This window comes from Prionailurus viverrinus, chromosome A3, assembly GCF_022837055.1.
Source record: "Prionailurus viverrinus isolate Anna chromosome A3, UM_Priviv_1.0, whole genome shotgun sequence".
Lineage (NCBI taxonomy): Eukaryota > Metazoa > Chordata > Mammalia > Carnivora > Felidae > Prionailurus > Prionailurus viverrinus.
The window spans coordinates 120736810-120761765 of record NC_062563.1 but is presented as its reverse complement, the minus strand read 5'-3'; the positions used below and the strand labels follow the sequence as shown (position 1 = coordinate 120761765).

Genomic DNA, 24956 nt, shown 5'->3' with positions numbered 1-24956 from the left:
TTTTATTTCTGATTTTGTATAAAAAAAGTTTCTTGAATTAATTTGTATTGTGCAATCCTGAACTGATTTACTCACTGAGTTAGTGTCATGATAAGTGCTGCTTATTCACCACAGAATAACATTTTTACTAAGGTCTTTGTATCCAAAGAGTCATTCCTTGGACAATATAAAATTAACCTTATGGATTCACTAATCTAATTACTAACAAAATGGCATTCAAATTATGGGACTTATGTCTCATGTGTACTCTTGTTTTAAAAATTCAAATTTCCTAAAATAATTTTCTATTAAATGGATACAATATTTAATTTGATAACATCTTATAAAAATGTTATAAATTTAGTGAGTGCCTATGTTGTGACTTGACTTTGTCACCTGCAGAGTTTTATCAAGGCACAGAATCTTCAATATTATGAAGTATAATAAATAAAAGCATTTTACAAATGTATAAACTCAAAGTAGGTCTACAGGGAGAAAAAAATGAAGCAGAAAGAATTAACCCATCCAAAGTGGACGGTTGTCAGTATAGCAGAAATCAAAAATCTAAAGTCTTGGTTCCCGGAATATAAACATTAAATTCTATGCTTCCATCATTTATGATTTCTTTTTTGCTTTTTACAATACCAACTTAATTCTCTATGGATACAAATATAGCCAATTATTTGTTTTAATTTGTAGTACATTTAAATAGTTTTCTTCTAGTGTTATAAGGTGTATAAGGTAATGTTCTGCACTGAAAAAAATTAAAACAGCATCCTAAACATAAAGAGAAGAAAACAAGACTAGAGTCAAGGGGCATTTACTATTCCAGAGTAAAGAAAGGTTAGTTTCAAGGTCAAATAGAAAGCCTCATAATCAAATTCACAACTTAGCTATACTTCTCTGGATAGAGAACAGCTATACTAAGGTACTTATAATATTACCAAACACTATGTCGCAGTGTTGTGATTCTCCATAATTTTATGGAGTTTAATATGTGATAGTAAGTCACTCTGGCATTTAACCAGTCTTTAGAAGGAACTCCTATGGAGTAATTTCCCTTTTAACTGTGATTCCAAGTTGACAACTCAGCAAGACACTCTGGAAGAAGGATGACTAAGAGACAAACATTCTTAAAATGAAGTAAACATGTAAGGTACTAGCCTGTCATATGCAGCAATCATAAAGTTGAGGAGGAGGCTGATCGACTGCTCCACACTGATTTGGTGAGTAGAAGGAAGGCGCTTGTTCAGCTGGTAGTAGACAGAGGAGATGACAGTTTCGAGGCGGGACACGCTGATCTCAGTGGTATGGTCCAGTGTATTAAGGCCATTGTCTCGGAAGGCTTCAATCATGTTCCAGATATCAACAAGATGGACTGAAACACAAAGAAAATAAATTGCCAACAATTTAAAAGTTTTATTTCACCAGAAAGATCTAAGAACTTTTCATTTATTTATGTCTAATAGAATAGTGAAAGGAGGCAGAATAGGACCCCAAAACATGCCACTTTGGCATAAGGATTATTTTGAGCTAAAGACACTTGAAAAACAGCAGGTGCCAAGAAGGCCATGTTAAACTCCTCTTTTTTTCCTGAAAGCAGGAAATAAACTCCCAAGTGAAAGATGCCCTCCTTATTCCAAAGGGAAAGAAACATTCTTATCCCCAGAGACAGTGAACTGAATCCAAGAGAAATCTGCATAGACTTTGTTAAAATAACCCTTATCTTCCTTGAGTCTCCCCATATATTTTAGTTACTTTTCCACAACTGCTACTCCTTCCTCCCTAGTGTATCAGCACTGATGCCTCCTCACCCCTTCAGTTCTTCATTTTCCTATGGGAGCTCCCAGGTGCAGGAAAACTCTGCGTGCAAAACTGCCAATCTGTCTATGTCCATTTAATTCTCAGGCCCAACCAGAGACCCTAAGAGGGTAAAGTTTTGCCTCCCCTACAATAGCATCAAAAGTATATATTGTAAAATTTAACAGAACCTCAAGGAGACAAATTTCACAAGCTTAGTGGGAGAAATTAACACATTTCCCTTAGTAAGTGATAGAGGAAACATACAAAAGCATAAGTGCGGATGTAGACAATTAAGAGTAGGCATAAAGGGCACTATATGAACTACTGCCCCTAGTGATTAGAGAATATGCTTTATTTTCAAGAGCGCAAACCACCTGTCTGAAAATTGAGCTTATCCTGAGTTATAAAGCTAATCTAGGCAAATTTCAAAGGATTCAAGTAATATCAACCATGTTCTCTGATCAAAATGAGATTGTCAGAAATCATCAAAAAAAAAAAAAAAAAACACTTTTCAAATAAACTTTATGTTCAGAAATGAAGAAACACAATACTAGGGGATGTCCTTAATCTGATTAAGGGTATTTACAGAAAACTGCAGCAAACATATTACTTAAAAGTAAAATGTTGAAAGCTTTTCCTCTGATATGTGAATAAGATGAGAAAGGCTCACCATCAAATGTAAATTGGTATGGCCACTGTGGAAAACAGTATGGAGGTTCCTCAAAAAATTAAAAATTAGGGGCGCCTGGGTGGCGCAGTCGGTTAAGCGTCCGACTTCAGCCAGGTCACGATCTCGCGGTCCGTGAGTTCGAGCCCCGCGTCAGGCTCTGGGCTGATGGCTCAGAGCCTGGAGCCTGCTTCCGATTCTGTGTCTCCCTCTCTCTCTGCCCCTCACCCGTTCATGATTTGTCTCTCTCTGTCCCAAAAATAAATAAACGTTGAAAAAAAAAATTTTTTTTTTAAAATTAAAAATTAAAATACTATATGATCTAGTAATTCTACTACTGGGTATTTGCCCAAAGAAAACAAAGACACTAATTTGAAAATATATATGCACCTCTATGTTCATTGCATCATCATTTACACTAGCCAATATATGGTTGCAACCTAAGTGTCCACCAATAGATGAATAAATAAAAAGGATGTGGCATATATAGAGAATGGAATATTACTCGGCCATGAAAAAGAATGGGATCTTACCATCTGCAACATGGATGGACCTAGGGGTATTATGCTAAGTGAAATAAGTCAGACAGAGAAAGACAAATACCATATGATTTCACTTATACGTGGAACGTAAAAAACAAACGGACAAACAAAAAACAGAACAGGCCCATAAATACAGAGAAAGAACTAGTCCTTGCCAAAGGAAAGAGGGTGGGGGGATGGACAAAATGGGTGAAGAGGAGTGGGAGATAACAGGCTTCTAGTTATGGAATGAGTAAGTCATGGGAATAAAAAGCACAGCATAGGGAATATAGTCAATGGTACCGTAATAGCACCGTATGGTGACAGATGGCAGCTACACTTGCGGTGAGCATATTGTAACATACAGAGTTGTAGAATCACTGTGTTGTGTATGTGAAATAAATGTAACATTGTGTAGCAACTACACTTCAATTAAAAAAAAAAAGGAAATGCCAACTATCATCATCTCTATTGTATTTTGGGTCCTAAACCAAAATAAATAAGCAGTAATTATCCATGTAAGTTTCAGAAACGATGAAATTTAACTGTCATTATTCAGAAATGACAAAATTCTACACATAGACTATCAAAGATTCTCCAGATAAATTACTAAAACTGATATCTGAGTCTGGAATGATTGCTAGATACAAGTCAAGATATAAAAGTCACTGTATTTCTATTAGTAACAGAAAATGAAATTTTAGGGGTGCCTGGATGGCTCAGTCAGTTAAGCATCCAACTCCTGATTTTGGCTCAGGTCATGATCTCACAGTTGTGAGACTGAGCCCAATGCCAGGATTTGTGCTGGGTATGAAGTCTGCTTAGGATTCTCTCTCTCCTTCTGCCCCTCCTCCAGTTCTCTCTCTCTCTCTCTCTCTCTCTCTCTCTCTCTCTCTCTCATTTAAAAAAATAAAACAAGGGGCGCCTGGGTGGCTCAGTCAGTTGAGCAATCGACTTCAGCTTGGGTCATGATCTCATGGTCCATGGGTTTGAGCCCCGCATCAGGCTCTGTGCTGACGTTCAGAGCCTGGAGCCTGCTTCGGATTCTGTGTCTTCTTCTCTCTCTGCCCCTCCCCGGCTCATGCTCTGTCTCTCTCCATCTCTCACAAATGAATAAACATTAAAAAAAAAACTTATTTAATAAAATAAAATAAAAAAGAAAGAAAAATAAAATTAAATTTTATATACTATTTATAATAGTATCATAAATCATCAAAAATTTACGAATAAATCCAATGGAGGAAGTGCAAACATCTCCACAAAAAAACAAAAAAAAATTATAATTTAACTGGCAGAAATTAAAGAGTTAAATAAATGGAGGAACATACCATGTTCATTGGAGGAAATGTCAATATTAGAAATATGTTGATTCTCCCCAACTTAATCTACAGATTCAGTGCAGTCCCAACAAAATGCCACAGGGCTATACGTTAAAATAGGATAAATTTTACTATATGTAAATTATAACTAAAAAGAAATCAAGAGGGGAACCTGGGTGGCTCAGTCAGTTAAGTGCCCAACTCAGTTTCAGCTCAGGTCATGATCTCACTGCTTCACAGGTTCAAGCCCCACATCGGGCTCTGTGCTGGCAGCATGGAGCCTACTTGCGATTCTCTGTCTGTCTGTCTCTCTCTCTCTTTCTCTCTCCCTCCCTCTCTTTAGTCCTTCCCCACTCACATTATCTCTCTCTCAAAATAAATAAACTAAAAAAAAAAAAAGTAAAGATGGAAAAAAATCCCAGCAGTGTTGTTTTATTGTTTCTTTTTAGTAGAAATTGTTAATTAGATTCTAAAATTTATATGAAAATAAATATAAAAAGGCCAAAACTGTCCCAATATTAAAAAGAAAAACAGAACAGGGGAGCCTGGGTGGCTCAGTCGGTTGAGCGTCCGACTTCGGCTCAGGTCATGATCTCACGGTCTGTGAGTTCGAGCCCCGCGTCAGGCTCTGTGCTGACAGCTCAGAGGAGCCTGGAGCCTGCCTCGGACTCTGTTTCTCCCCCTCTCTCTGACCCTCCCCCGTTCATGCTCTGTCTCTCTCTGTCTCAAAAAATAAATAAACATTAAAAAAAAATCTTTAAAAAAAAAAAAAGAAAAGAAATATAAAAAGGCCAAAACTGTCCCAATGTTAAAAAGAAAAACAGAACAGGGGAGCCTGGGTGGCTCAGTCCGTTGAGCGTCTGACTTCGGCTCAGGTCACGATCTTGTGGTTTGTGAGTTCGAGCGCCACGTCGGGCTCTGTGTTGACAGCTCAGAGCCTGGAGCCTGCTTCGGATTCTGTGTCTCCTCCTCTCTCTGCCCCTACCCTGCTCACGTTCTTGTGTCTCTGTCTCTCAATAATAAATAAACGTTAAAAAAAAAAAGAAAAAAAAAAAAAAAGAAAAAGAAAGTAGGAAGACTTGCTCTGATATTAAGACTTATTATAAAGCTATAATAGCAGTTACTGGTAGGATAGACAAATAGACCAGTGGAACACATGAGTCTAAAAGCATATGCCGAAACTGCTATGAACATTTTTTTTAATTTTTTTTAATGTTTATTGATTTTTGAGAGACAGAGACAGAGCACAAGTAGGAGAGGGGCAGAGAGAGAGGGAGACACAGAATCCAGAACAGGCTCCAGGCTCTGAGCTGTCAGCACAGAGCCCGACGCGGGGCTTGAACTCACAAACCGTGAGATCACGACCTGAGCCGAAGTCGGATCCTCAACCGACTGAGCCACCCAGGCGCCCCTGAACAATTACACATTTCTCCTAATGAGTATGAAGAGAAGATTTGGAGGCAGTGAAGAAAAAAGGATAGTTTTTTCAATAAACCATGAAAGGGACAATAGAACATACATACGGATACAACTGAAATTTTACTCCTAAACTATACATCCACAGAAAAAAATTTTTTCAGGTTGATTAAAGAATCATATGTGAGGGATGCCTGGGTGGCTTGGTTGCTTAAGTGTCTGACTTTTCATTTTTTTTTTTTTTTTTTAATGTTTATTCATTTTGAGAGACAGTACAAGCAGGGGAGGGGCGGAGAGAGAGTATCCCAAGCAGGTTCTGTGCTGTCAGCACAGAGCCCAACACAGGGCTCAATCCCACTAACCGTGAGGTCACGACCTGAGCCCATATGAGCCACCCAGGTGCCCTGAGTGTCTGACTCTTGATTTCAGCTCAGATCATGATCCCAGGGTCCTGAGACTGAGCCCCACATCAGGCTCCACACTGAGCACGGAGCTTGCTTAAGTTTCTCTCCCTCTCCCTCCCTCCCTCTCTCTCTCTCCCTAGCTCACGTGTGAAAAAAATCATATGTGACAAAGCCTCTAGAACAATGCATCTTTTTACTGTACATTACTAATGCCACTAGTCTGTTTTCAGACTCTCAACACTGCACACATACACTACCATTTCCCAAAAATAATTACAGGAAGAATTATTAAAATGGTAGTTGCTCTGATAGTGATTTTCAAACTTTTTTTTTTAATTTTTATTTTTTTACATTTATTTAATTTTGAGAGACAGCACAAGCAGGGGAGGGGCAGAGAGAGAATGAGACACAGATTGGAAGCAGGCTCCAGGCTCTGAGCTGTCAGCACAGAGCCCGACGCGGGGCTCGAACTCACAAACCGTGAGATCATGACCTGAACCGAAGTCAGACACTTAACTGACTGAGCCACCCAGGTGCCCCGATTTTCAAACTTTTTTACCACAACCCACAGAAATATATTTAACATACACACACACACACACACACACACATCCAAATATATAAAAAACAAAAGTTTCACAAAATACTTTGTCTTACCATATAATTCGTGTTCTGATTTCTTTTCTTTCTCTTTTTTTCTCTATTACGTGCTTTAAAATCTGGCTGCAGCCCATCAGAACGATTTCATGAACCATTAGTGGGTCAAAACCCATAATTTGAAAAACAATGCTTTGAGAAATCAGAGACTTCAGTTTAAGATGGCACGGTAAACTCCCTAGAGAGAATTTCATACTAGGACTTTTAAGTAACGCTTCAAGTAGGGTAGAAGTATTTAGATGTAAAGTGACTTACCCAACATCATGTGTTTATAGTAAATGCCAAAACCAGGACTAAACTAAGGTTTTTCCAATTCCAAAGCCAACGTTCTTTCCATTACACAAAACAGTTTTTCATTAACACACACAAACAAGAAAAGTGAAATAATTCTGTCATAAGTTAATCTTCATGGAAATTAAGAGAAGAAAGATTCTATATCCATGTATTTTTATTTACTTATTTTACATATATTTTTATTTACTTATTTTATAAGTAGCAATTGTGGAGTGATTACTTATAGAAAAGGCTGATTCATGTTGAATTCATTTTAATCAAGAAAATTAATTTATCACACCTCTATCAAAATACTGTTTTTCTTTTCTTCCAGAAGCTGATTAAAGAGGTGAGAAGGAGAAAGCAATTCTCCCACTTAAAGAACATTAATACTATGCCAGCATCGAAACCAATTACATTATTGAATTTAGTAAACATTTTGAGGGACAAGTCCTTTCCATGACAAAGCTTACATTTTAATAAACATTCAAGACAAAAATAATTCAATTAACATTACAGGAGGACTAAAAGATACTAAAACCTTTTATTTATATTATTGAGAGCACTATCCAGCTATCGCAGAAATTAGTGAAAATGACTTACGGTTGCATCGCTTTTGTACAAATCGTAATTTGCAAGCTGTTCTGTAAGTTGATAGTCGTATGACATCAAAATTCTGAGCACCTGAAAAAAGGGCAAACAACATATGTTCAACTGGACTTACCAGTTAATTTCTAAATACTGGGAAGTGACTCTATTCCACAGCACGGGCACAGGCTATATATAACATGGCAACTAGGCTTTTCTTCTGAGAAAACAAAAGGGGTAAGGAAGGGTCAGGCACACTTTCTTCATGCCCACTCCATGCCCAGCACCATGACAGCAGTTCTGCCTATATTATCCTGTCTGCCAGCCTAACAAAACTCGGAGGGAGAACACTCATAACTAGAGTGAATCTTTCCTTCGATACCACTTATATGAGAAACACTAGGGAAACTAATGTGAGAAGCTGGGAAAGGAAAGTTCCATCCCCAACTAACCAAACAGAAAGATTACTAATCTGATCAATCAGACTGTGCACCATGTTTACCACTGGAGAAGTAACCGTACAAAAAAGTCAGCACATATGGTATATAACTCACTCTCTTTCAGGTTCTCTCTCCAGTGCAGTTAGAGTCAGATTTAGGTACTGCAAAATGGAATAGAGCAAGTATCACACAAGTCCAAAGCGAACTGGTTGAGGGAAATGGGAAACTCCATAAGCTCCAGCCCAGTCTGCCAGAAATCTCTACTCTTAAGTTCAAGGTGCTAGTCAAGACTTAATTATCACTGTTTTCCTTTGCCATTTTTTTTACGCTGTGAAAATATATCCCTCTAAACCCAGTGGAAAAAGGAAGTAACACTGGGATGGCACAGGATTCAGACATTCTAGGGATCCCTGGCCATAATATCATTTTTAAAACCTAACAGCAGTCTGAATCCCAAAATAATTTCTACAAGTCAAGATATAATCAATACCTTTAGAACTTTATTAAAATCTTATTGTACCAACATTCAACCATCCAGGTTCTCAAACTTCTGATACATTTACCTTCTTCTGAAGCAGTCCTCTTGCCAGATATCTATAAGGAAAACCCTCATATACTGCTCTAAGAATAGCCTTCACTTTTTAAAAATGTCCCTTATGTAAACGTCATATTGATTTCCTGATCAGAAAATATTGTAGTTTGGCACATAAAAAATAGAACAGAAAGTCCCCAGTGAAGAAGCTAAAATGATTATCCCTTTGAGTATTCTGAACTAGAAGAGATTACTGTTCATTTCATTATCATTCATTTTGAGAATACTTCATTATAAGAAATACACTAAATGTCCCTTTAATACTAATATGTCAGACAGTACGTATCAAGCTTATCAAGAAATGGTACAAAAAGTCCTAACTAAACACACAGGCAAAACTCTAGCCACAGGTGGAGAGCCCGGTGAAGCTCCTGGATAGATAGGAGACAATCTAGAAATACTGAGTAGCCAAAACGTAGAGGGAAAGGATAAGAAAGGATTAACTCTTCTTTCTTTATTATGGCTCTCTTCATTCATGAGAACAGGATATCAATCTCTATTGTATAACCAAATCCCAAGGAAAGCAAAAAATCAAATGGGTGAGTTTCATTGTATCTGCTTGTATCAGAGTCTCCTGGGGAACCTGGAATCTTCAGTCTAGAGAGTCCTACAATCAAGCTAGGTTTGGGAAACCTAACTATCCAACTCAACTAAAAGGTCTGGCTCATGCAACTCTTAAATTCCACCTCACACCCAAGCCCAATCAGTATGGGCTACATATAATTACCCAAACATGCCAAACCCTCTCATCTGAGCCTTTGTAAGTGCTACTTACTGCTCCAGCCCCTTCTTCATCACATCACTGAACCGATTCAGCCTAGATATCACTTCCTCCCAGATCTTTTCCTGGACCCACCTCCCCACCCTCCGCTGAGCTGCCCCAGTCATGGCTCCTACTGCCCTATCGTTCCTTATGTCCATTTCCAGGAAACTAAGTTTGATGAAGACAGAAACCATTTAATTGCTGTGTTGTTCACTATTATATGCCCAAAAGTAGGACATACTAAGACTAGTTCCTGAAATATTTGCTGAATGGATAAATAACTGAAAATTAGGAAGTTCTATGTCACTGGTATAAAAGACTGATCTGCTTCCTCCCAAAAATATACCAAGTAAAGTCAAAGTATCAGACAAACTATACAATTTTGGACAAGCTGATAAAGAGAGATGATAAAAGTAGTGGGAAAGCCAACTCCTTTCTCCAGGTAAACATGCTGATACATTTAGCCTTCTTCAGATAGATCACAGGATTCCAAACCATGTTCGAGGGAGCCATAGGATTTGCTGGAGGTGCTCGGCAGACCATGGGAGGTGCAAGGAGGTAAGTGTATTTTGTTAGAAAGGCCTCTAACTGATGAGATGAGAAGAGAAGGAGAAAGGAGAGAAGAGATTACAAACTGAATAAATATAAGTATAGCAACATTTCTGAATTGTCCCGAAAACTTACAACCACTTTTAATAAGGAAAAAAACTTTTCAAGAGAGTGAGTCTGAATAAGTAACAAATATAAACATAAATGACTTCCTTATTTTTTTTTTCGGCAGTACAATTAGAAACCCTGGGGACCAGAGATGAAGCCAGAGGTCCCAGCAGAGAGGAAGGTACAGACCACAGAGTGGTGACTTCTCAGGGGGTGAACTAAAAAAAAAAAAAAGAAAGAAAGAAAAACGATACCGCAAAGGGAAATGGTAGGGAAACATGGCTGGCTCCACCTAGATTTAGATTTAAATTTATTTATTTTTTTAATGAGAGAGAGAGAGAGAGAGAGAGAGAGAGAGAGAGAAAGCATGTGTGCATGGGGGATAAGGCAGAAGAGGAGAGAGAGAATCCTAAGCAGGCTCCACACCCAGCGTGGAGTCCATCGCGGGTCTCAATCCCACAACCCTAGGATCATGACCTGTGCTGAAACCAAGAGTCAGATGCTCAATTGAGTGAGCCACCCAGGCACACCTATACTGAAATTTTAAAAGCAAAGAAAGTCGGGGCGCCTGGGTGGCGCAGTCGGTTAAGCGTCCAACTTCAGCCAGGTCACGATCTCGCGGTCCGTGAGTTCGAGCCCCGCGTCGGGCTCTGGGCTGATGGCTCAGAGCCTGGAGCCTGTTTCTGATTCTGTGTCTCCCTCTCTCTCTGCCCCTCCCCCGTTTATGCTCTGTCTCTCTCTGTCTCAAAAATAAATAAATGTTAAAAAAAAAAAATTAAAAAAAAATAAAATAAAATAAAAGCAAAGAAAGTGATAGTCAAATAGATGAGACAAAAGAAAAACTGATCATACAAAAGAATTATAAAGTCTAACTTGTGGCATTAAAAAAGATAATGCTGAGGCACATGGGTGGCTCAGTGGGTTGAGTGTCCAACTCTTGATTTCAGCTCAGGTCATGATCCCAGGATCGTGAGATCAAGCCCTGCATCAAGCTCTGTGCTGAGCATGAAGCCTACTTAAGATTCTCTCTCTCTCTCTCTCTCTCTCTCTCTCCCCCCCTTCCTCTGCCCCTCTCCCCTACTTGCTTCTTTTCCTCTCTCTAAAAACAGAACATCAAAAATTTTTAAAACTTAAAAAAAAAGTTAATACTAAAAGTGGTGTATCTTTCATAAAGGAAATACTCTAAAACATTATATTCCAGTATTACTTTGAACAAAGTTATAAATATCAAGCTCTGAACTTCATTTTAATTGACATTAGAATTTCTAGGGTAGCCACAAAAAGAACAGGAAAAGAATACGAAAACTCACAACCAAGAAGAGGGAAAAGTAGAATGGAAGGAAGGAAGTTCAATTCATCTAAGGAAGGCAAGAAAGGAAGAAAAAAAGAAAAAAGAAAGGACACATTTGAAGCACAAAGCAAGATGGATGAAAAAATGAAATCTATCTGTATTCATAAAAAAATTAAACAGAACAAATTCTTCAGTGAAAAAGCAAAGACTGTCAGTCACAAGGGTAGTTGTTAAATAGCTTAGCTTATGCTGTTTCCAGGGGATACACACAAAACATAAGGCTACAGAAAGTTTTGAAAAGATACTATACAAAGCATTCTAACCAAAGAAAAAAACTGGTGCAGCCATATTAATAACAACAAAATAGACTTCACAGCAAAACACATTACTAGAAAAAGAGGCTGGGGCGCCTGGGTGGCGCAGTCGGTTAAGCGTCCGACTTCAGCCAGGTCACGATCTCGCGGTCCGTGAGTTCGAGCCCCGCGTCGGGCTCTGGGCTGATGGCTCAGAGCCTGGAGCCTGTTTCCGATTCTGTGTCTCCCTCTCTCTCTGCCCCTCCCTCGTTCATGCTCTGTCTCTCTCTGTCCCAAAAATAAATTAAAAACGTTGAAAAAAAAAAATTTAAAAAAAAAAAAAAAGAGGGTAACTACATAATGACAAAATATTTGATCTCCCAGGTAGACGTAACATTTTAATGCATGCGCATCTACAAACAAAAGCTTCAAACTACTGAGAGAACTAAGGGGAAAAAATTTTAAATCTATGATCAAAGCAGAGATTTTTAACGTCTTTTAGTAATTAAGGAGTCAAATCCATAAGGACAAAACAGATATGAATAAAACATGTAACAAGTTTCATCTAAATAATGCAGAAATCATACACATTATTTTCAAGCACTCATGGAATATTTACAAAAACATGTAACAAAAAAGATCGCCAAATTCAAAGATTCTAGAACGTCTCTCATTCCCTGATCCATATCCCAATTCAGCTAAGTATTTTTTTTAATTCAAAGTCATTTATTTGCAAATTTTTTTAAAAGAGTACTCTAAATAATTCCTAACAGAAATAAGAAAGCACAGAGAAGTGATCATGAAAATGGCATATATCGGAACACATGGAGCACAAAAATAGAAAATCACAGGAAAGAAGTTCTTAAGTGCTTATATAAGAAAGAAAAAAGTGTTAAAATAAGCAGTTGGAAAAAGGAACAACAGAATTGCCTAAAATAGAAGGAAGAAAATAATAAACACAAGAGAACAAAATAATGAGGAAGAAACAAAATACACGGAGAGGACCGACAAAAGCCAAAAAAGTTCCTTGAAAAGACCGATAAAACTGACAAAATTCGGGAAAAGAAAAAAACAAAATCACAGTCTCTGGGACTGGAGGGAGGCCTGACGCCAGCATTTTATCACCTGACCTAGAGAGCTTTCACTTTACCTCCAGAGTTACAAACTACAGTTCTAACTTATCACCTTTTTCTTAGTAGTTTTATACCATGTAAGAATTGTAAACTACCAAATTCCTTCTATGTAATTTATTCCAGTCTTCTTTTAATAAATATTTATCGAGCTACCGGGCCTACTGGGATGAAGAGATGTGATCCTAATTCTCATAGTGCTTAGTCTACAAGAGAAAATATTAAACCAAGAAAGAATAGACTAATTTCACTGCCCTTCATAGTATGGAATTTAAATATACAGTCTAAAAACAGAAAAGCTTAAAAAAAAAACAGAAAAGCTTAAGAAGATTATAGAAAAATATAACAATGGTATAATAATAAAGCCACACAACATAAAAAAAATACAACCTATCTAAATTATTAAATTATTATGACTGCTTTCATGCTATAACAGCAGAGTTCAGTCGCTGTAACAGAGAACTCATTATATGGCCTCCATATCCTAAAATACTCACTTTCTGACCCTGAAAGGAAAAGATAGCTAGCCCTAGCACTATATTTACAGAATAAAAGAGAAATACATTCATCTCAAGAGAAGCAGGAAACATCTGATAAAATTCAATACTCGTTCATAATTTAAAGAAATAATAAATAAATATATAGAATAAAGAAAATAATAGTAATAACTCTCGGTAAATTAGAACCTAGAAATAGTTCCTTAACCTGATAAAGGGTACAAAACCTGCAACAAATATCATTTTAACAGTGAAATACTACATGTATCCCCATTAAAGTATGAAACAAGACAAGGGTGGCTGCTATCCGTCCTGTTCTTCCTGTTCTTATATCAGAGGTCCTAATGAGTAGGTAGGTAATAAAAAAGAGGTATAAGAATTTCAAAAACAAGAATTAAAACTGTCTTCGTTTAAAAATAATATAATCCCATAGAATGTACAACATCCAGAATGGACCTTCATGTAAACTATGAACTTTGGGTTTTACAATTTGTCAACACAGGCCCATCAGTTTTAATGAATGTACCCTCTCGTGGGGGATGTCGATAATGCGGGAGGCTGTACATGTGTCGAGACAGGGAATAGATGGGAACTCTCTGTGCCCGCCTCTTAATTTTACTGTGAACCTAAAACTGCTCGAAAAAAGTGAAGTCTCGGGGCACCTGGATGGCTCAGTCAGTTAAGCGTCCGACTTCAGCTCAGGTCATGCTCTCGTGGTTGTTTGGGTTCGAGCCCTGCATCAGGCTCTGTGCTGACAGCTCAGAGCCTGGAGCCTGTTTCAGATTCTGTGTCTCCCTTTCTCTCTGACCTCCCCTGCTCATGCTTTCTCTCTCTCTCAAAAATAAACATTAAAAAAATTTTTAAGTCTCTTTTAAGTAAAAATCTATTAATTACCCATTGAGAGTAATAAAAGAGTGGAGAAAGATCACTGGATTCAAACTTGACATGAAATCAACCCAAAACCTAGAGGGTAGAACTGTATGATAAGGCTGGCAAAAGATGATTTCTGCATCCATAGAAGGGAATAATGCTGGAGATTTGGGGGGAGTAGGAAATGAGAGAGTAGGCCAGATATCACTGCCACCAATGCAATTCTTCACGTGAAAAAACAGGAGAGACAAGAAGCCATACCAAACATCTCCCAAACTGTCCAAATCCTTGAGTTTGTTACAGAGAATAGTAATTTATCCAGGGCTCATGTATCAGAATATTCACTAAGCAGTAAACCCAGTTCTTCACAGAACACCCAATTTCTATTCCAAATATCGACCGTCACTGTACCCTCTCACATGCCCATGTTTGTTTCCTGAAGCCACCCCAGGCACTTCTTTTTTATTTTTTTAATGTTTATTTATTTTTGAGAGAGAGTGCATGTGAGTGGGGAGGGCAGAAAAAGGGAGGACAGAGGATCCAAAGCAGGCTTGCAATGACAGCAGAGAACCCAATGCGGGGCTCAACACCACAAATTGCGAGATCATGACCTGAGCCAAAGTCAGACACTCAACCAAGTCACCAAGGCACCACCCCCCACCCTCCCCACTTCCTCTTCTTCTTTTTTTTTTTTTTTTTGAGAGAGAGAGAGGGTGCAAGTGAGTGAGGAGCAGAGAGAGAAAGAGAGAGAGAGAGAGAGAGAGAGAGAGAGAGAGAGAGAGAGAGGGAGAGGAGAGAGAATCCCACAAGGGGCAGAAAAAGAGGGAAAAAGAGAGAACCAGAGCTAACCCGAAGTGGGGCTTGAGCTCACCCAATGCAGAACTCAAACTCATAACCTGAGCCAAAGTCAGATGCTTAACCAACTGAGCTACCCAGGCATCGCCCCAACTCCCAGGCCGGTACTTCTTAATATCAGGAATTATCGTTTATTTCTTTGGATTCCTTATTTTGTCTGTTTCCCCCTTGCCAAAGTGTAAGCAATATGAGGATAGTCAGGCACTACGTTTTGTTCTCACCTTAACCCTAGCACTTAGAACAATTCCTAGAACATAATAGATCCTCAATAAATGTGTTAAAAATTAAATAGAAAAGATGACCCCTATGCTGAGCCTTGAACAGCAAACAGGAACAACGAGTCAGATGAAGGTGAGCCGAACAGCATGAGCAAAAGCACAGAGACATCAAACATATGATCGATGTGGGAAAAGCCAATTCAGTATGACCAGGCAGTGACACCCATGGTGTATGATGGAAACCGGGAACCTATGAACGGAGGGAAAAAGAGGCCAGGAGAGCCTTGCCGGGCATGCCCAGGAGCTTGGACTTTCTTGGGAAAGCGATGAGGAGCAACTGAAGGGATTTATGAAGGAAGTAACACAGATTTTTGCAGTTCAACTGGCAGCATCACAGATCACAGATTGGAAGGGGTTGACACTGGAAGAAGGGATCCGAAACAGATTGCTTTTAGTTCAGAAAAGTAACAATGATAAAAATATTAAACACAGCTAATCACATTAAATACCTACTATTCTGTGTCCGTGTTAAAGGCCTGATGTTGTCTCATTTAATCTTGACAATAATTCTATGAAATAGATACCACTCCCATTTTATGGACAAGACAGCAGCACAGAGATTAAGTAACTCACCTAAGATTATACAGCCAGAAAATGAGGGAGCCGAGATCCAAACACGGATAGTCTCACAGCAGAGCCTGGATTTAAAGCCACTAAGGCATGAGAAATTCAGGAGTCCCGTAAGAGGTAAAACTCAACAGCACTTTGTGATTTCTTTGGAGGTGGAAGGTGAGGTGGAGGGAAGTGACTGCAGGGTGTCTGGCTTGGATGACTAGCAATTAGAGACTCAAAACTACAGAACTCCTTAAAGATCGCCCGGACTGACTGCCCACCCAATGCCACAAATTTCTTCTCTGACATCTTCAATACTTCTCTAGCTTATGCTTGACAGGACAACATAGATCTCAGTTAAGTCAAACTCTGCCTCCCGTTACTAAGACTCTAAAGATTTAAAATATCTTGCTTGTTGAAAGAGGCTTCTGAGACTTTATCTACTGATTTTTACTCTGGGATATGCAGAATTCTAGAATTCTACAAGTATCTCAGGGGCTATCTCAGGCAGGGCTCCTGCCTCCCCTCTTCAACCAAGCAGTACCAATTCTATGACACTCTCGTGTTGAGGGTCCTTGTAAGATCTCATTTTTTAAAAAGAGTACAATGCTTTTAAAAGCAATCATGAACACTGGTACAGACCAATAACCCTATTTCATGGCAAAGGAATTTGTGGTCCACCAAGTATGAATGCACGAGTCAAGGTCACATAGACAAGTAATCGGAGACCAAACTAATCATTCAAATACTGGGAAATGACCCACTTCTCTCGGCCACCTTTCTCTTTGAGTTTTATAGAAGAATATAATTTTTTAACAAGATTTAAAACCGTACCGTAAAGTAATATACCAAACTATACGTTTGTACTTTTAATTATTCCTATAGCTCTAAGTTTTAACACTTAGTCCTCTATAGCTCAGAATCTGTATCCAGTGTAACTTAATTTATATAATGTATTAATTATTTATCACCACCTGCAAGCTCATGGTAACAATGGAGTTACAACAAGAGGTCTAAATTGACTGGTGTGCCTTGGGACACCTGGCTGGCTCAGTCAGTAGAGCATGTGACTCTTATCTCAGGGTCATGAGTTTGAGCCCCAGCTTGGGTATAGAGATTACCTAAAAATAAAATCTTAAAAATAAATAAATAAATAAACTGACTGGTGTGCCCTAAACTCATAGATATCCTAGGTAACATTTCTGCCTTAGTATTCATGATCTTACTTAAGAAAGTAATTCAAGTCAGGGCACCTGGCCAGCTCGGTCAGAAGAACATGCAACTCCTGATCTCCAGTTTATGAGGTCAAGCCCCATGTTGGCTGTAGATATTTAAATAAATAAATATGTGGGGCGCCTGGGTGGCGCAGTCGGTTAAGCGTCTGACTTCAGCCAGGTCACGATCTCACGGTCCGGGAGTTCGAGCCCCGCATCAGGCTCTGGGCTGATGGCTCAGAGCCTGGAGCCTGTTTCCGATTCTGTGTCTCCCTCTCTCTCTGCCCCTCCCCCGTTCATGCTCTGTCTCTCTCTGTCCCAAAAATAAATAAACGTTGAAAAAAAATTTAAATAAATAAATATGTAAAAAAAGAAAGAAAGCAATTCAAGTCAACTCAATTACAATATATGCACTGACTTGAGGTCCTTCAACTCCATGATTCTTCAACTCCCTTTTTTCCCTTTTCTAAAGCTTGGAATGTGCTAAGGATTAAAGATGTGACTTGATCAGAAAAAAAAAAAAAAAAAAAGGCATCCCCACACATACAAACAAGGGCTCCAGAAGCACTCAAGACTCACGCATTTCTATGAACAGCTGCCTCTTCTCTGCCATGGTCTTCCGCTTGTTCCCACTTTCCTCAATCATCCTAGAGACAAAAAAAGATACAATAGACCACTGTAATTTGACAGTTCAACCAAGAGCTTATCATTCTATTATGAAGAGGTCCCAAAAACCAAGTTGTATGTGCACATTTAAGACAGCATCAGTAAAAACAAAGTGGAAGCCTGATACAGAAAAAGACAAATAACTGTCCTTTTATTTATCTGGCAGCTTCTAAAATAATTACAAAGTTAATAATTAAATGAGCACATACATTTGCTTCCTGTGCTGAAAATATGGAGCTATGTCTTATTTCTAACCTTGATTATTTTCTCTGCAGAGTCCTGGATTAGCTGAGACAGTTTCCCACATCCCTACTGTTTTACAAAGATAAACATGTTACTAAGTATAACTTAGCAAATAATTATAATGAAAAGCTAAAATAAAGAACACAAGAAGTTACTAGCTTATACATAAAAGATATAAATAAAATATTCTATTTTATATTGAACAATATTAAACAAAAAGGTATTTATCCCCAAACTCAAAGAGCTCCTAAAGGTAAGTTTTTATCACATGATAATAGTTTAGGTTGACAGACATAGGCTGTCACTCTGTTAAAACTCTTTCCATGCATTACCTCATTTAATCCTCCCAACAACCCTAGATACTGGTTATCATTCTTATTATACCCATTTTATAAATTAGGAAACAGCCTGCAAAGAACACTAACTTGCTTGAGGGCACACAAACAGAAGTGGTAGATGAAATCCTAACCCTTTCACTAAACTTCTTACATAACTGTTGCTTTTAGATGCATATTGCCAAATCTCTACACCTAAAAAGCTAAAAAAAAACCAACAGTGTATTGCACAGACCCTAGTGATGCAAAATCTCTGATAATTTCCGCTGCATTTTGCCTTATTCTGTGAAGAAAAAATATCTAGACAAAGAGCGTAAGCCTAACAATTTCCTTAAGCAAAATTAAGCTGTTATTTACATAACATACTCTCAAATATGTTAGAATAACAAATTAAATGATGGCTACACAAATTACATATCCATTAAGACAAGGTGCCCAGCAAAGTATAATTATAAATAGTATCCTAAAGAAAATTTAAAATGTAAATGCAATCCTTAACATCCTACAACTAATGTTTTGATAATTAAGACTGACCGTTTTAGATCATTGATGTTACAAAGTACTCTTCAACACACATGTTGGTTACTTAACAATTTACCCCCAAGAGAACAGAATTTTAAACGGAAAGAAAGCCAAAAGAAAAAGCAACTAGAAACAGCAAATATTAAATGAAATCTAAGTCCTACAGTAAAAAAACAGAAGTTGATACCCATAGCCTGTCATTACTAAGAAAGAAAGTTACTTAAAAGTTTACTGCCTCTTCCTCAATCTTGGCCTGTGAAGAGGTAATAACAAATCTTAAATGCTAAACACAGATTAAAAGAGAATATCATAATATCCTTTATAACACATCTCATTTATTAAATCCTTTTTCTACTTTTGCTATTTCTCTACATCACTTTTTTTCAAAGCTGGGTATAAGAATTCCTGGAGATCTCTAAATTCTTCATGACAATCTTCTAAATTGTATCTTTTTTTCCAAGTTAATCTTGAAAAAATTAATATAAATATATTCTGGATCATCTGGATGTCCACCAAACTACAATGCTAACATAAAAATACCAACATTCTCTATAAAATTTAAAGAAGACCCAAAGTCTAACAATATAATGTTCAGTATGTCCAGGAAACAATACAAAACTATTTGGCAAACAAACAACCAAGGCAATCTTAACTCACAAGGGGAAAAACAATCAATAGATGCCACTGACGAAATGACGCAGTTGGTAGTAACCTGACAGACTTTAAAGCAGTGATTATAAAAATGCTCCAATTGGCAATCACATACACTCTTGAAACATGAGTTAAAATCTTTTTTTTTTAATGTTTTATTTATTCTTGAGAGAGACAGAGACAGAGAGTGGGAGAAGGCCAGAGCAAGAGAGGGACACAGACTCAGAAGTAGGCTCCAGGCTCTGAGCTGTCAGCACAAAGCCCGACGTGGGGCTCCAACTCACAATCCGTGAGATCATGACCTGAGCCAAAGTCAGATGCTCAACCAACTGAGCCACCCAGGCACCCCAGAAACGTCAGTTAAAATCTTACGTGTCAGTAGAGAAACAAAAGATAGGAAAGGAACCAAATGGAAATGTTAGAACTGAAATATAAACTCACTGGGGGAGAGGAGGTGCTCACTGGATGAACTCAACAGTAGAATGAAGAGAAAGGAAAGAGTCTGTAAACTTTAAGATACATCAAACAGAAATTATCCAATCTGAACATCAGAAAGAGAGAGAAAGAGAGAGATTTCTTAAAAAAAAAAAAAAAAAAAAAAAAAAAAAAAAAAGGAATAAAGCCTCAGGAACTTGGTGGACAAAAACAAAAGATCCAACATTCCTCATGTACTCAGAATCCCAGAAGGAGAAAAACAGTGTGGTGATATGGTGCTCAACAATACATGAAGACATAATAGCTGAAAACTTGGCAAGTTCAGTGAAAGACATACCTACAAATTCAAGAAACTGAGCAAACAAGTTAAAGTCAAAGAAACTCATTATACTGATCACATCATAATCAAATTGCTAAAAGACAAATTCTTTTTAAAAAAGTGTTTAAGTTTATTTATTTTGAGAGAGAGCATGCACACATATATACATGAGCAGGAGAGGAGCAGAGAGGGGGAGAGAGAATCCCAAGCAGGCTCTGAGTTGCCAGCACACAGCCCAACACAGGGCTTGATCCCACAAACTGAGGTCATGACAAAGAAAAATTCTTTGGGAATGCAAGCTGGTGCAGCCACTCTGGAAAATAATATGGAGGTTCCTCAAAAAACTAAAACTAGAACTACCCTACGACGCAGCAATTGCACTACTAGGCATTTATCCACGGGATACAGGTGCGGTGTTTCGAAGGGACACATGCACCCCCATATTTATGGCAGCACTATCGACGATAGCCAAAGTATGGAAAGAGCCCAAATGTCCATTGATGGATGAATGGATAAAGAAGATGTGGTATATATATACAATAGAGTATTACTCAGCAATCAAAAAGAATTAAATCTTGCCATTTGCGACTACGTGGATGGAACTGGAGGGTGTTATGCTAAGTGAAATTAGTCAGTCAGAGAAAGACAAAAATCATATGACTTCACTCATAGGAGGGCTTTAAGAGATATAACAGATGAACATAAGGGAAGGGAAACAAAAATAATATAAAAACAGGGAGGGGGACAAAACAGAAGAGACTCATAAATATGGAGAACAGGGGGTTACGGGAGGGGTTATGGGAGGGGGGATGGGCTAAATGGGTAAGGGGCACTAAGGAATCTACTCCTGAAATCATTGTTGCACTATATGCTAACTAATTTGGATGTAAAATTTAAAAAATTAAAAAGAAAATTAAAAAGAAAAATTCTTAAAAGAAGTCAGAGTAAAAGAAAATTTTACTGGGGTCCCTGGGTGGCTCAGTCAGTTAAGTGTTCAATTCGTGGTTTGGGCTCAGGTCATGATCCCACAGATCTCTCTTTCTCAAAATAAATAAATAAACTTTTTTTAAAAAACTTAAAAAAAAAAGGGGGCCCCTGAGTGGCTCAGTCGGTTAAGCGTCTGACTTCAGCTCAGGTCATGATCTCAGTCTGTGAGTTTGAGCCCCGTGTTGGCCTCTGTGCCGACTGCTCAGAGCCTGGAGCCTGCTTTGGATTCTATGTCTGCCTCTCTCTCTGCCCCTCCCCTGTTCGAACTCTCTCTCTCAAAAATCAATAAACATTAAAAAAAAATTTTTTTAAACTTAAAAAAAAAAACAAAAACATTTTACCCATAGGGCAGGGATCAGCCACTTTTTTCTTGAAGGGCCAAACCATAAATATTTTAGGTTTGCAGGCCATGTGGTCTCTGTTACAACTACTCACCATTGCTACTGCAGTGTGAAAGTAGCCATAGACAATATGTAGACAAGTGGGTGTGGTTTGTTAAAATTTAATTTAGAAAATAGTCCGCCCACAGACCACAGTCTGCCAGCTCCTGTCTGAGAGGAACAATGATATGAATTACTACAGATTTCTCATCAGAAACTATGGAAGTCCGCAGATGGTAGACCAAGGCTTTTAAAGTGCTGGGGAAAAAAAACACTGTCGACCCAGAATTCTATATTGAGAGAACATTATCCTTCAGAAATTAAAGAAAGCTAAGAGAATTTGTAGCCAGCAGACATGCTCTAAAATAACTGCTAAAGAAAGTTCTTCAGAAAGGAGGGGAAAATAATTACAAAATATTGCAAATGAAGGAATAGCAATAGAAAAGATGTTAAAAGAAATAACACCAATTTCACACAATTGCTACCAGAAAATATAAAAGAACATCTTTTGATTCATCTTAAAAAGCCAGCAATATCCTGATACCCAAAATAGACAAAGACAATACAAAAATAAATATCTCTCATGAACACAGACACAAAAACCCTCATCAACAAGCACAATCCTCCACAAAGTATTATAAATTGAATCAAGCAATATATAAAAACCTTGGAAGCAACAGGAGTTTATCCCAGGAATGCAAGACCAGTTCAACATTTGAAAACTAATCAACATAATCCAACATATTAACAATCTAAAGGGAAAAAACCACATGTTTATATCAGATGCAGAAACAGCATTTCACAAAATACAATGTCCATTCCTGATGATAAACTCTACTCAAACTAGAAATAAAACCTCTCTCTACCTACAGGGCATCTAGAGAAAACTTATAGCCAAAGTCACACTTAATGGTAGAAAACTAAATGCTTTCCTCCTAAGATTGGGACCAAGACAAGGTTACCCATTCTTACCACTTCCATTAAACACTATACAGGATGTCTTAGCTAGTGATAAGAAATAAAAGGCAAACAGATTGGAAAGGAAAAAATAAAATTATCCCTACTTGCAGACAACATGATTATCTCTGTAGAAATTCCAAAGGAATATACAAAAAAAGCTCCTAGAACTAAAAAGTGAGTCTAACACTGTTGCAGGACACAAGATCAAAACACAAAAATCAACCACAGTTCTGATTACTAGCACTGCACAACTAGATATTGAATACTTTGAAAACAGCATTTACGATATCTCTAACAAAAAATAAGATGCTTAGGTATACACTAACAAAATATGTATAGTAAAGGATCTGTATACTGGAACTCAAAAGAGTGATACAAGAAATTTTTTAAAGACCTAAACAAACAGGAAGACATACCATCTAACCAGACAGTCTAATCAAAATCCCAGCAGAAGTTTTTATAAACATAGACAATTCTAAATTTTATATGACTAGGCAAAAAGGACAAGACAATTTTGGAAAGGAAGAAAAAAGTTGCAGGATTACACTCCCAAATTTTAAGAATTTGGGAAAAAAGAAAAGCCACAGAAATCAAGACAACACAGTACTAGAAAGGCCATTTGATTTTTTTTTTTTTAAGTGCAAAAGAAATTCAATGAAGAACAAACTTGGTGTTCAATACACTGCTTATCTATATGCCAAAATGATGAACCTTGACCTATACCTCACACCATACACAAAAAATAATTCTAAATGGAAAATAAATGTAAAATATAAAAGTATAAAACTTTTAGAAGAAAACAGAGGATAAAGTCTTCATGGTCTAGTACATCACACTAAACGTACAAGCTGTAAAAAAAAAAAAAAGACAAATTGAACATCACCAAAATTAAACACTTTTGTTCTATGTAAGAAACTGGTAAGAAATGAAAAGACAAGCTAATCACATTTCAGACACAGGATTATATATAAAAGTATATGAAAAAATTCTCAAAACCAAGCCAATGTGCAAGAAGAGGTTGTTACTCAACATTAGCCATGACGTTGACATTATTTGTTGACTCAAGAGTGTAGAAGACCCTGTTGATATCCTGCCTTTACTCCTTCACCTATACTACTACTTTCATGTAGAACTGATCAGCTTCCAGTTGCCAACATCTGCATTTCTTTGCCTGAGGGTTTTTCTGGCCATTGAAGACTGCTTTGACATTTGCAGGGCAGTCCAGAAGTCCCAGGGAAATAACATTCCTGGAGGAGCCCTCTCACTGATGGAAGTTAATATATAAACACTCCAGCTCCTTTACGCATCAAAAAACAATGTTTTCCACTGGCTTCCTAAGTTCCTCTTTGGAATTAAGTTTGCTGACTCACAATGCCTGATAAGAAACCCTTTACTAGCTGCTTTCTCTTCTCTGACTTCTCCACTCTGTTGGTATCTTCTAAGATCACCTAAAAAAAAAAACCAAAAACCAAAAAACAACAACAAAAAACAAAACAAACAAAAAATACTTGCACTTGAGTCTTTATATCAGCATTTGCTTCTAGGGTAACTCAAACAAGACCAATTTGATCCTGGTATAACAGGTCCTTCTGTATTCTGTAAGTGGATCACTTGCCAACCAGACAACAAGGTTCCCAGTGCTGGTAGTAAGTGGCTTGTTGAGAACCCCTGGCGAACTGTTGCATCAATATTACTAAGATTCTTGATGTGGTGGAGCTAGGAAGAGATACAGGTAAAAGATGACTAGGTTATGCAATAGCTTTAGCATCTGAGAGATATAGGGGTATCAAGAATCTTAAAGACAATGAAATTGGCTGAGTTTCTGCTCAGTAGCATTGATGCACAGAAGAAAGAAAACGTCAAGGGCTAAATCATACAGGTATCAACTCAAAGCATGGTAAGACAGCCCAAAGACCCCACAGCAGCATTTTAAGGAACCCTCAGCCTCTACAACTAGAAGGCAGATTGTGCTAAAAAGCAGGCCCAAATTCTGATTATGAAAGGAGGTAAATTATTAAAAATATTGAATTGACACTCCAGTCAAGATTCTCCTGAACCCTCTGGGCTGGAAGAAGTGGCTCCCTTGCCCTTGCTACAAGATGGCAGTCTCCTCTGCCTGAAGACCATGAAAGGCCTCATCTGAGATACATGCCTCAAAAGATGCTGACACTTCTCAGGATCTGTCCCTTCACTGATTCTAGGCTTCACTGATTCACTGATTCTAGGCTAACAACTAGGGTCAAGTCTCGGCATCATGGGAACAGGGAGGTACTGTCCTTGCTTTGGATGATTCACCAAAGGTGAAGAGGTGATTCACCAAAACAGCTACTGGACCTGATAATATGTACTGGTGGAACCTGGGAGAACATACCTGGGAATGGATTTTGAGAGCTGAATTT

General features: G+C 37.9%; 1 protein-coding gene across 4 annotated transcripts in view; it reads right to left on the bottom strand.

Moving 5' to 3' along the window:
- The window catches only part of DTNB (dystrobrevin beta), a 245529-nt gene that overhangs the window by 199328 nt on the left and 21245 nt on the right, over positions 1 to 24956 (bottom strand). For all 4 annotated transcript variants that reach the window (XM_047853827.1, XM_047853828.1, XM_047853825.1 and 1 more), the window contains exons 2-4: positions 17639 to 17706; positions 7643 to 7723; positions 1144 to 1357 (exon numbers count right to left, since the gene is read on the bottom strand). In XM_047853827.1, the coding sequence (XP_047709783.1) occupies positions 1144 to 1357; positions 7643 to 7723; positions 17639 to 17706 (363 nt within the window). The remainder of the gene's footprint in view (positions 1 to 1143; positions 1358 to 7642; positions 7724 to 17638; positions 17707 to 24956) is intronic.